General features: G+C 33.6%; 1 protein-coding gene across 4 annotated transcripts in view; it reads right to left on the bottom strand.

Annotated features, from left to right (window-relative positions):
• Nucleotides 1-12,801, bottom strand: part of GKAP1 (G kinase anchoring protein 1) — a 70,611-nt gene that overhangs the window by 38,359 nt on the left and 19,451 nt on the right. For all 4 annotated transcript variants that reach the window (XM_041745106.1, XM_041745105.1, XM_041745107.1 and 1 more), the window contains 3 exons: nucleotides 7,914-7,991; nucleotides 4,043-4,166; nucleotides 1,914-1,936 (listed from right to left, as the gene is read on the bottom strand). In XM_041745106.1, coding sequence (XP_041601040.1) covers nucleotides 1,914-1,936; nucleotides 4,043-4,166; nucleotides 7,914-7,991 — 225 coding nt within the window. The remainder of the gene's footprint in view (nucleotides 1-1,913; nucleotides 1,937-4,042; nucleotides 4,167-7,913; nucleotides 7,992-12,801) is intronic.

Below are 12,801 nucleotides of genomic sequence, written 5' to 3'. Positions count from 1 at the left end.
AAATAAATCTTTTCTCTTTTGAATTTTATCCAGAAAATACCTTTAAGAAGGAATGGATGAGATGTATATTGTTCTCAACAGAGGTTAGAAATTTTAAAGTTCCATGGGGAAAAATTTTTCTTGGCATAAGTAACAAATTAAATATGGAAAAAACAAGTCAATTATTGAGCATATCTGTAACAGAAGACTCATACATATATTTTTAGTAGAAAGCATATCTCATTTTAGACTTAAAATCAGAATTTTTTTCAGGCTTATTTTTGAACTCTCAAAAAGTTCTAGATTCCTAGAGCAGTGGCATAACCACTACAACACTTAAATATTCAAGTTCCAAGAAAATGAGTAACACTTCTAATGGAAATAGAACATAACTTTGGTATATTTTTAACAAGTGTCAAAGGATAATGTGAATTACATGTTCTTTTGACCAATTTCCTAAAATATTTATGTAAGAAATAAATTATAATTAGACTGTATTTACAAAGATAGAAAATGTCTTTACCATTAAAATTATTTAAAGTGAATTTTATTACATATAAAATTATTTATCAACAGAAAAAAAATCAGAAAAAAAATCAGAACTCAGCTCTAAAACTATAATGAAAGCCAAAATATATGCTGAGTCACACATCTATGCCTGTTTAAACAACTCAGATTGAATATATTAAATACATGAGACCCTATCAGTCTGAAATTTTTTTCCCCTTTCAAATCAGGAAAGAAAGTAAAGCATGGAATAGTTTATAAAAATTATTTTTCTCACCATTAACAGTTGCTGGTCCCTTAGGAATAGCGTGTACCATTTGTATCTACTTTTTCATTTGCATAAAGCTATCCTCCAAGTCAGTCAATGGATTTTAAAAAATGGAATCAGTCCAAATGTACATGTTTTCTGCTTTCAAACATAAAAGGAATACTCAAGACTATATTTGTGTCATTTAATTTTTAATCTAAAAAATGGTGACAGTGGTTTTTATATAAAAAGAATTTCCACCATCCACCTTAACAAATCGATTTTGTGCTTGTGTGCATAAAGACTATATTTTTAATACAGTCACAGTTATTTAGATGTGGTTTCCTAGAGATGATTTCATTTCTCTGACTTGTCAAGCAAATACTTAAAACAATATAAAAAAATGGACAAAAACTCTATATGTATTATAAAGTGAAATCCAGGAATATCTCTGACCATTCAAACAACTGACTAATGGAATTACTAACAAGAATACATACACAATAAAATAGTGAAACTTTCAAGTTAGTACCTAAAGAATTCAAAATAACTCCTAACATTTTATTAGTATCTTCCTCAAAATTAGAAGATATTTTATAGTAGTACCTCCCAATTTTAAAAGGTTTGAAGAATCTGGTACTGAATCTTAAAAAAAAAAAAAAAAAAGTGACCAATAACCCCAGGAAGTTATGTGTAGGGTGTACTACCCTCTAATGGTGAATATTAAGAGTAGTAGATGATGCATAGGTATAAACCACAGAATCACAGCTTACAATTTCCATAATTCCAAAATATCTTGAGACTTTGTTTCAAGACATTTTTAATAAAGACTGAAGTAGTACACCACTTTTCCCTAAAATTTTAAGCTTACATGTGGTAACCTTTTAGGTGTAGGTGGGTGTGCATATGTGAGCACACATGTGCAAGCACATCCACACAATTTAGGATAATAAAGCCAAATAATATTATAGTTTCTTCATGCAAATAATATTTTATTCTACTGTAATATATTTTATATCCTTATAATAGCCAGAAACATGACCTAATTCATTTAGAACAAACCTATGAGTTGTCCTTTAAGTGGCTAGGTCTCAAAAAAGACTTACTGCCAAACACTGAAGTATTATTCTTAAAATAATCAAGTGTTTTCTAGAATAAAGATAGTTACAATAACACTTACCTCAGTCTTTTTACTAATGTGATCTGAAAATGAAAAAAAGGGTGAAATTTCATTGAAGAAAATATTAATTTTATTAGTATTAATAATCATTAATACCCAATATGTAAAAACATTTGAAGTAATTGAGAAGAATTTAAAAGTTATAATAAGAGTTACAGAAGTCATTTGAGGGTTGTCTGATATATTAGACTTACCTCTCTAGGTGGAAGATGTTAAATTTCAACATATAATCATTAATTTGCTCAGTTTAGGGACCATGTCTTACATCCTAGTCAATGCCGCTCATACAACAGGGTATTATTAAATTTGAACAGCTGAATTCCAAATAATTTAGGTTTTCTGTTTCACACAATTTTAGGGGGGCATAAAGGGGAACAAATATGCCTAAAATCAAATCACAGGATACCATAACTGCAAAATTGTACAGATCACTGCCTTTTGGGGGGGGGGGGGAACGAATAATAATTTGTGTCTTTTAAACACCTAGTTTCTTTTTTTCCTAGTTTCTTTATTTTAAAAATATACATCATAGTGCTTTGATAATACTATAAGAAATACTACAAATTGATATATTTGTAGTATATTTATAAAATGAATAGAAAGAAGGCAATAAAAATACATTCAGATTAAACAAATCATTGACTTAGTAACAACACATCATTTCTGGAAAGGGATTACAGGAGGAGGAAAAAAGAAGACATAAGGAAATCCACACAGACACAAGGCTGAAACTAAAGTACCAAGAGGGAGAAAATGTTCTTATTTAAATTAGAGATGATTGGGATAGCTAATATTTAACATGGCTTATTGTGCATAGTAGAAATTTTCTATTCTCAGGGACTAACAATAATTTAATAGAATAGCATTCTTACAACTGAGAATTTAAAAGCTGGTCCAGCTTTTTAAGGCATCTGTTGATCAGAATAGGGTCTAGAAGTATAATAAATGTCAAAATCACAAGTTTCAGCTCAAGCTACAAAATCCTACTTAGCTTAATAAAAGAAGCAGACTACAGGAAAAACTGTCCTGATCCTTAAACCAAAGCAATATAATGCTCTCAATTTATTCCTAAATTCACAGATAGGCCTGCTTTTGAAAATGCTGGAGTATTTTATTTTATTGCGTTTTTTTTTTAGATTATTGCTGTAGTATTATTAATCCTCACAGAACAAATACCCAAGTATTAAGGCTAAATTCATATGAATCAAATAGATCACTGTCAATGAACAAATAGCTGTTCATTTTGTCAGCAACTATTCTGACTGGCATAAACACAACACTGTCCAAAAAAATTTTCTGTAAGGATAACTTTACAGAAACTTAATTTAAATATAAATTAATTAAAATGAACTATAGTAAAAATTCATTAGTTGTATTAGCCACGTTAGCAGCTTCTAACCACATGAAGTGGAAGCTACTAATCACATGAAGGTACTGAGCATTTGAAATGTGGCTAATACAACCAATGAATTTTTACTTTAGTTCATTTTAATTAATTTATTTTTAAAACATCACACATGAATAGAGGCTACCATATTTTATAGCACAGACTTAGGGTTTTCACAACTTCCCACATCAAAAACAGTGCGCTTTATGGTCTATCTTCAAAAGTTTGGTGGATAATGTAGTTTCCTTGTCTTCTCTGTTCAATAAAAAAAATACGAATGATATTACAAAGTTTTCTGGTGATTAGTCTCATTCTAAAAATTTGTATTTTAATTTTCTACAGTGTAGTTCCAGATAATTTGAAGAGGCTGACCAATAATGGATGAAATCTGATGATACTATTCCTGGCCTGGTGTAAGTCCAATTACTTTATGTATAAAGACAATAATTATGTTTCAAGATGACTCAAAAACTACAAGTACAATTTTTATTTTTAGTGAGTTTTAGAATATGGACAAATTCAGATACAAAAAAGACAAATTTATATTTAATTTTTATGGAGATTTAATGACTGCTTTTAAACTATCCCCCAAATTGTTTATTTCCAAACAGGTTTACATTTTTTATAATCTCAGTAACACATTAACAAAACAATTCTTACTTATTTTAAAAAATAGCAAGGAACTTAAAAATACATAAAGACTTAAAATAGTCTAGCATAATAGATTTCGTACATATATTACCTTCAGATTGAAAATCTTTGAGTGATACTGTGAGAGGTTTGTCTTTTCCCTGATGATTCTTCCTTTTATCTTTTTTATTCACAACTTTTGACTGAGTTGAAGCATTTTCAGCATTTTCATACTCCTAAGAAGAATTACCAACAATAATTAAACTTGGTTTACGCTGGTAAAAAAAAAAAATCAACATACCATTAGGTAATATATTAAAGTTTTATTTTTTTAAAGGTAAACTACAAATTTTAAAAATCAATACTTGAGGTTAGTCAAATTGTATAAAAGGACAGTTTGTTTGGTTTTTTTTTGAGAGAGAGAGAGAGAGAGAGAGCGCACACAAGGAGGGGCAGAAGGAGAGAGAGGACCTTAAGCAGGCTCCATTCTCAACACAGAGCCTGATGCAGGCCTGGATCCCACCACCCTGAGAGCATGACCTGAGCTGAAATCAAAAGTTAGACACAACTGACTGAGCCACCCAGGTGCCCCAGCATAAGTTGCTTTCTTTTTATATGCTCAATCTCTTGCCTCTTAAACATTAAAATAAAAACAAAAAGCCATTCCTTGTGGTTTATAACCTCTCCTAGATGCCACCTCTTCTTCTTTATTTCAGGACCAAACTTAAGACAATCATCTCTAGTCAATTTCCTTTCTCACCACCTCCGCCAAATCTGGCTTCCCCTGTTCTCTTCTACTAAAATTAAGGTCAACCTCCCCCACAATGCCATATCCAAAGACATTGCTTTTTCAAACACCTCTTGGTTTTCTCAATACACTCTGACTACTGTTCAGTCTCCTTCACTGGCTTCCTATATCCGAACGTTTCTCACCATTATTCCATTCTTGAGGAATTCTTTTGCTTTATACCCAAAGTTTAAAGTTCTACCTATACACTGATGATTTTTTGTATGTACAGACAACTCAAATGGAATGCTCAGTAAGCACCACCAAACTATATATGTTCACCCTGCCCTTCCCTACTGGATCCTCCAGTAAGTACCTTGTATAATGTCACCATCACCTACATAACTGCGCAGACTAGAAACCTGTGTCACCACTGTCTGCTCCTCCTGCAGACTTTATATACAAAGTAGTCACAAGGTCTTGTTGAGTTTATCTGCTAAAGATCTCTTACATCTGTTCTCTTCCCTTCAGACCTTCTGTTATTTCCCTATCTTCTTCTGCTGGACACTGCAACACCCTCTAATTTTAGCCCCTCAATCCATCTTCTACATGGCTACAGCATGAGTTTCTAAAATGAAAACCTGAAATCTAAAAGTTAAAAATAGTTCAATAGTTCTCCACCAACAGATTTATAAAAGCCCAATCTCCTTAGCCTGGTCCATATCCTATCCTTCAGAAAGTGTCTCTACCAACTCCAAATCAAATAGGCTACACTCTTTTACCTGCACATATTCTATATACTTGCCACTCCTTTCCTGACAAAGCCTATTTTTTTCTCTTGCCTAAACTGTCACCTTTTAATAAACCCATTAAATCTCCTCTTTAAGAATTCTTTTCTAAAACCCATACCAATCAAAGGCAAAGAAAGTTCTTCCATCTTTCTGAATTCCCACTACACAGAACATTCATCTTTCAATGCTATACACAGTAATTATATGCATGTCTCCCTCCACTAAACTCAAGGGCTGGGACCATATCCTTACCTTTGTATTGTGCAATTTGCACATTTTTGGCTATTCAAAAAAATATTTGGCGAACAAGTAATAAAACAGAATAGAAAATGCCATCCCAGAGGTACCTGTGTAGCTCAGTCAGTTAAGCCTCCAACTCTTGATTTTTGGCTCAGGTCATGATCTCAGGGTCATGAGATCAAGCCCCATGTGGGGCTCCATACTCAGTGGGAAGTCTGCTTGAGATTCTTTCCCTCTGCACCTACCCCCTGCTCTCTAAAATAATGAGAGAAAGAAAGAAAGAAAGAAAGAAAGAAAGAAAGAAAGAAAGAAAGAAAGAAAGAAAGAAAGAAAAGAAAAGAAAAGAAAAGAAAAGAAAAGAAAAGAAAAGAAAAGAAAAGAAAAGAAAAGAAAAGAAAATGCCATTCCAAACTTTAGTTACTAAAAAAAAACTTTAAAAAAAAAAACCACCCTTGGACTAAAATAGTTATTTTATTGGAATATTGACTTAAAACTCAATGACAACATTAATGCAATCACATCAAACTAACCATTACATACAACAGGAGTTTCTCCCTTTTCTGAAAGTCATTACTGTCTGATAGAACCAATGCTTTTGAGTAGCAGGCTATGACTATGCCAAGAAAACTGGCTTGTGTGCATGATATTTTATCAGTACCATTTACTCCATGCCTCCTCTATACATATAGCTAATTCTTTTGGCTTTAGAATCTAGATATATGTATCACAACAATAAATCATTATTATAGGATAATATTCTATTTTTTATACTTTTCCAGTGTAACTTGAAAGTCCATTTAAATGATTAAATCATAGTAAAGCTAGCTGTATACATTTTTCTAATTGCTAGCTATGTGTTTAAACAGGCAACTAACAATAAGAATCATAGTAATTCTTGATTACTCAGGGTAACAGGAATAGGGACATGGAAAATGTACACATAAAATGTACATGTCCACTTTATTAGCAACTTTCATCCTTTTCCCTTGAACTACAAGTAAAAAGCAAAAAATATCTGCTCTAAATTTTAATTCCTCTCTCCCCTTCATCTTAGGTGAAGGAGCTAGTGTACAATGACATAGTCTAAAGTCCCTTAAGCATGACCAGGGTATTTTATTATCAACTACAATCACAAACTAAATATATTTTATAGACCCAAAAACTTCCCAATGCATGTAAAGGACTAAAATGTCAAATTATATGAAAATAATAAATACCCAATTTGAATACAGAATCGGAAGCCAGGGATGCCTGGGTGACTCTGTAGTTGAGCATCTACCTTTGGCTCAGGTCATGATCCTGGGGTTCTAGGATCGAGTCCCGCCATCAGGCTCCTTGCAGGGAGCATGCTTCTTCCTCTGCCTATGCCTGCCTCTCTCTCTCTCTCTCTCTGTGTCTCTCATGAATAAATAAATAAAATCTTAAAAAAAAAGAAAGAAAGAAACTGGAAGCCAAAACTACCTTTTACTTAAATGTTCCTATAGTTTCAAGCTGTACAATGCAATTCAGCACATAGCCCAATATCACAGTTTAGATAAAATTCAGAATCCACAAGGACAAAACCTCAGAAACGGCCTTCCATTTACTTTAGTTAATTGTTGCATATCTCTAGCAGAGGGTCTCTTAATGGATGCCCCATACTCATACTTACTTAAATTTGGAAATCTACTTATTTCCTGTGTTTATTTAAAATAAATTAAAATAAATTAATAATTAACTAATTAATTAAAATTAATCATCTGCTGTTTTCATTTTCTCTCTTCCCTTCACCTGGGGTGGACAGATTTCTTAAGGAAACATCTCAAATCATCAAAGTTCAGTCTGTTGCCTCTCAAATCCTGAGGAGTAATTTTGTTATAAAAACCTAACAGGAGTGCCTGAGTAGCACAGCAGGTTCAGTGCCCAATTCTTGGTTTCTGCTCAGGTCATGGTCTCGGAGTCATGGGATTGAACCCCGTGTTGAGCTCCACACTCAGTGCAACGTCTGCTTGGGACTCTCCCTCTGCTCCTCTCCCCACCAACTCTGCTCTCTCTCCCCTTCTCTTAAATAAATAAATCTTTTTAATAATTACTTTTTAAAAAACAACTTCATAATATTTTGTTACAAAGATGAATTCCTAGGACAAGCTTTAATGGAAAACTTTTATACAAAATTCAGGAAGACTGGTCCTAACTTCTGACCATTTAAACTTCTAAAATATCTAAATCAATAAATGTGTAAATACCGTTTTGTGTTCTTCATATTCTAATTTACTTAGCAACAATGCCTTCTCAAGATCTGCTTCAAACATTTCAGATGTCAGCTAAAACAAAAGGAAAGTTTCACAATTATGCCACACACAATATTATGACAATATATGCATGAAAGGAAAATGAATACGTTAAAAAAACAATATGGGTTCTCCAAAGTTATCCATCCATGCCAAAGTAGGGAACTCTGTATTTTACAGAAGATACCAAAGCAAAAAACTTCCAATTTTGAGGTTTCTATTTCCCTATTCACTGTCAATTATATATTGTATATCACATAATTCTTTTCTTTCATAAAAAAAATCTTACAAGGAAACTGACACTGTATTAGAGGTCAATGACAGTATTCAGTTTAGGACACAAAATTATAACAGTGATTACTACTCAAAAACATAATCCTGAAAAATAAATCAATAGACATTATAAAAACATACCATTCATTCCCTTAATATAAAGTAATCCACAGGTATGGAAACTTTAAATAATGTGAGTAAATGTTCTCATCTATCTCTGATGTTACAGAACAATTATTTATAGTGCATCTTTGTACTCCTATCCTTTTATTTGGTTGCCCTACCTTTAAGGTCATCTAATACTACAAAAAAATGATTCTTTAATTTGTGATCTCTATCTTTTGGTCCCTCTTTCCCACCACTCAATCTCATCTTAACTTCTTATAATCTAGTTTCTACTACTCTCTAATCAAATTACTCTCTACGAATTACTTTTCTTAATTGCCACACAGAATTGTTACAGTAGGTGGATGAGACTTTAGGTTTCTACCATTGGAGATAAAGTTATGTCTGCAGCTCAATACAGGAGAGTTGCAACATGACAGGAATAAATTTCCTGGATTTGTATACAAGCATGTGTCAATCTATGTGGACTAGATAATAAAAGCACAAGTTTGGTAGCCATCTCTTGTGTTTGTCCAGAATCCCTTCCTTTATTCCTGTGAATAACTACACTTCATCTCAGGGTCCTATGATTCTAATAGGATACCCAAATACATAATCCTATAAACCACCCACCAGCAAATCCACACAAACATCCAAGCTACCATCATCAATGACAAAGTGGTGGCAAGGGATCCAACTCTTTTTTGATCTCCTAGGAATTAAATTTTGGGAACAAACACAAAGGAAGTAGGTTTGGTCATCTGACATGACAGCCTTCCACAAAGGAGCATACTAGTTCTACCAGTTTATATCTCTAAGCACTCCAGAATTGTTAGTTTCCATCTCCCCCAAGGCATACTTGTTTAGTTCTTAATTCAAATATGTGAATTGTTTCAACAAATGACTTTTGCCAATGTTAGTTAGAATTATTTCTATTGCTTAATGACAAAAAAAATCTGACCTAGAACAGAAATCAACTCCAAAGAGGAGCGTTTTATTTCCAAGGGGTAACTTAAAAATTAGAAAGATGTTAACACTGGACACCATGAATAAAGCTTTCATTCATAACCAATGTATCTCTTCGAAAGCATCTCATCTAAACCTACACTAAGATAATAAAAAGAGGCAGTAAAAGATTAGGTTTATCATAGAAAAAAAATAATCTTAGACAAAAATGCAGTTAGAATTAAAATGGTAAGTAAGAGTATTTAGCACTAGAAAATATGGTTAAACGCACAGTAAACTGTACTTACTTCTATAAAGTAACTAAAACAAATTGAAGAATTAATCCAAATTAGTAATAATCAGAAAAAATAATCTTTTAAATAATATATAATACAAAAGGATATTCAAAAATAATATACAATTATAAAGTAAAAAAGAACTGGATTCATGTTAGCATTATGCAAAAAAGTTTACATGAAGAGTGTCTGGGTGGCACAGTTGGTTGAGCATCGGACTCGGTTTTGGCTCAGGACGTGATCTCAGGGTTGTGGCACCCACAGAGCCCATGTCAGACTCCACACTCAGTGCAGGGTTTGCTTAGGACTGTCTCTCTCTCCCTCTGCTCCTCCCCCCACTCCTGCACTCTCTCTTTAAAATAAATAAATAAATCTTTAAAAAATAATTTACATTAGTTTCTCCACCTAAACTCAAAGCAAACTGAGTACAAAGTATTTCTTTATAAGTCAAGAAGTCATCCCAATGCAGAAAAAGTAACAAAACTACTTAAGTTCATTCTAAACAAAGCCAGTTCAAGTTATCACTAAGTTTTTAATCCATATTAATGGCATTTAACATTATTTCCAATATGTTACATATTCTGACCAATATTTCAAAGATAAGTTAATAGGCAGGAGAACAGGTTAGAGAGTTAGGAGTCTTGCTAGATGTCATTATCCTTTTTCCTATTAATTCACAGAACTTAAATATTAAAGTAGTTGGTTCTAATATGATAAAAACAGAATGAAATGGAACTTTTAAAGTAAAAAATATGGCTCTCCTCTGCATTTGACTCTAAATGCAGCAGTTGAGAGCTTTTAATTATTAACACAAACTAGTATACAAGGAACCACAAAAAAAGCAAAAATGATTTAAGTTTCAATTTAAGTCTTTAAAAACTAGAACAAATCTTCTAAAAATGTCAGTATGATCAATCAGCCAATAAGATAATAGACAACCTTCTATGTGCTTTGTCTGTAGTGTTTCAAAGCAGCAGCATATATTTGGCTTTTGCCCTCTAAGAATTCCTACTCCAGGGATGCTTAGTTCAGTCCATTAAGTGTCTGCCTTTGGTTCAGGTCTTAATCCCAGGGTCCTGGGACTGAGTTTTGCATCAGGCTCCCTGCTCAGTAGGGAACCTGCTTTTCCTCTTCTTCTGCCTCCCTGTTGTGCTCCCTTTCTGTGTCAAATAAATATTTTTAAAATTTTCTAGTCCAGTTGCAGACAGAAGACTGACACAAGTGAAGTACAAGAAATAGAATAAGACATTGAAAGTGCTACAAAAGTGGAGAGAAAAAAACGTATACAACAAATAAAATTCAGAGAAGCATACAGAAAAGATGTTAAGTTTGTCCTTAAATGGTAGATACAATTGAGAGAGGTAGAAAAAGAAATAGAAGAATTTCAGGAGGAAAGAGTCAAGTGAACAGTATTAAAAATAGATATATTATGGGATACATCAAAGAAAGGGGATACCTAAATAAAGTGTGAATTCAATATAAGAGAGATGTAGACAAGGGGCAGCCCTGGTGGCGCAGCGGCTTAGCGCCGCCTGCAGCCCAGGGTGTGATCCTGGAGACCGGGGATCGAGTCCCACATCGGGCTCGCTGCATGGGGCCTGCTTCTCCCTCTGCCTGTGTCTCTGCCTGTCTCTTGCTCTCTCTGAATGAGTAAATAAATAAATCTTTAAAAAAAAAAAAAAAGAGAGATGTAGACAAAACCTAGGCTTTGGGAGATCACACAGGTGGATAATTTAAATTCCAATTCCATTTATGTTAGGACCTTGGGCAAATTACATGACTTCTATAAATTTCAGTTTCTTCATATATAAAAAGGAAGTACAAACATCAACCTTATAGGGTAGTTTTAAAGACTTAAAACTAATTAATACATGTAAAGTGCCTAACACAGTGCCTGCCTGGTACAAGACTTACATCTAGTAAATCAGAATTCCTCTCCTCTGTGTTGGAGAATAGTGGAAAGTGAGTTTGCTTAGGTAGGGTAGAATTAGATTCCCAGCAATCCCTAAAAATTAGGGACTTGGGGCAGAAGAAAGAGAAATACTTATAAGAATATTTTTTTAAATTTTTATTTATTTATGATAGTCACACACACAGAGAGAGAGAGAGAGAGGCAGAGACACAGGCAGAGGGAGATGCAGGCTCCATGCACCGGGAGCCCGACGTGGGATTCGATCCCGGGTCTCCAGGATCAGGCCCTGGGCCAAAGGCAGGCCCCAAACCTCTGTGCCACCCAGGGATCCCTATAAGAGTAATTTTAAAGAAATAAACCGGAACATTAGTGAAACGAAGGCTTAGAGTCAATGTGTTTGGCTAAACCTCTATATTCTCAGCATATAGAAATCTGAACCAGAACATAAAAGTATAGAAAATAAAGAAGGTTCTATCTTAGAAAAGAATGACCAAGTTTTGGAACACTGACTGAATATGAAATATGAAAGAAAAATGAATCAAAAATAAGATTTTTAATTATAGATAACAGGGAAAATGGCAGCACAAGACTAAAACAAGAAAGAGAAAGAAAATATGATTCTAAATTCTCTAAACACATCTTACAGCATTAATCATTAGACTACTATAAATACAGTAGTATAATTCATCAGTACATGTACAGGCAGAGCTGGGGAGTAGGGGTGAAGTGTGAGCCTAAAAGACAGGTACTGGGCAAGAGAATGCAAAAACCATCATGATTTTTAAAAAATAACTTCTATTAAGTCTGCAAATTGAGATTTGTTCATCATTTACAGGAGAAGGAGGAAAGGAAGACAAAGAGGAAATAGTAGGGACTACAATGCCTACAGGATTGAAGAAGATACTTACATGTGCCCAAAAGGGAGTACTTCAGACCCCCTTCCACTTGGCTTCCTTCATTGCCTCCTACTCTTCCCATCTAGTAGTAAAACATTTTTTTTTCTATTTAAACAAACCTATAGCTCAAGGGTTTACGATCAGTTAAAGAGTATGAAGAACCAATGAAAAACAGGAAGGCCAGTTAATATTCTGGAACTAGATTTTTAAAAATTAATTTGTAAGTCTAAGTACAGTAATGATTTTACCCACTTTAAATCTAAGCAAAACAAATTCCAAATGAAGAGTTACTCCTCATTTTCCACAGGCATCATGGGAACAGGATTTTGTATCACAACACACAACATCATTCTGAACATCTAATGCTTGCAGCCACAACAGCAGCAGTGCCCTGTGGTCCTCTAACTCCATGATAT

This window comes from Vulpes lagopus, chromosome 2, assembly GCF_018345385.1.
Source record: "Vulpes lagopus strain Blue_001 chromosome 2, ASM1834538v1, whole genome shotgun sequence".
NCBI lineage: Eukaryota > Metazoa > Chordata > Mammalia > Carnivora > Canidae > Vulpes > Vulpes lagopus.
Note: the sequence above shows the minus strand (reverse complement) of the source record. Positions and strands in the feature narration are given on the sequence as shown.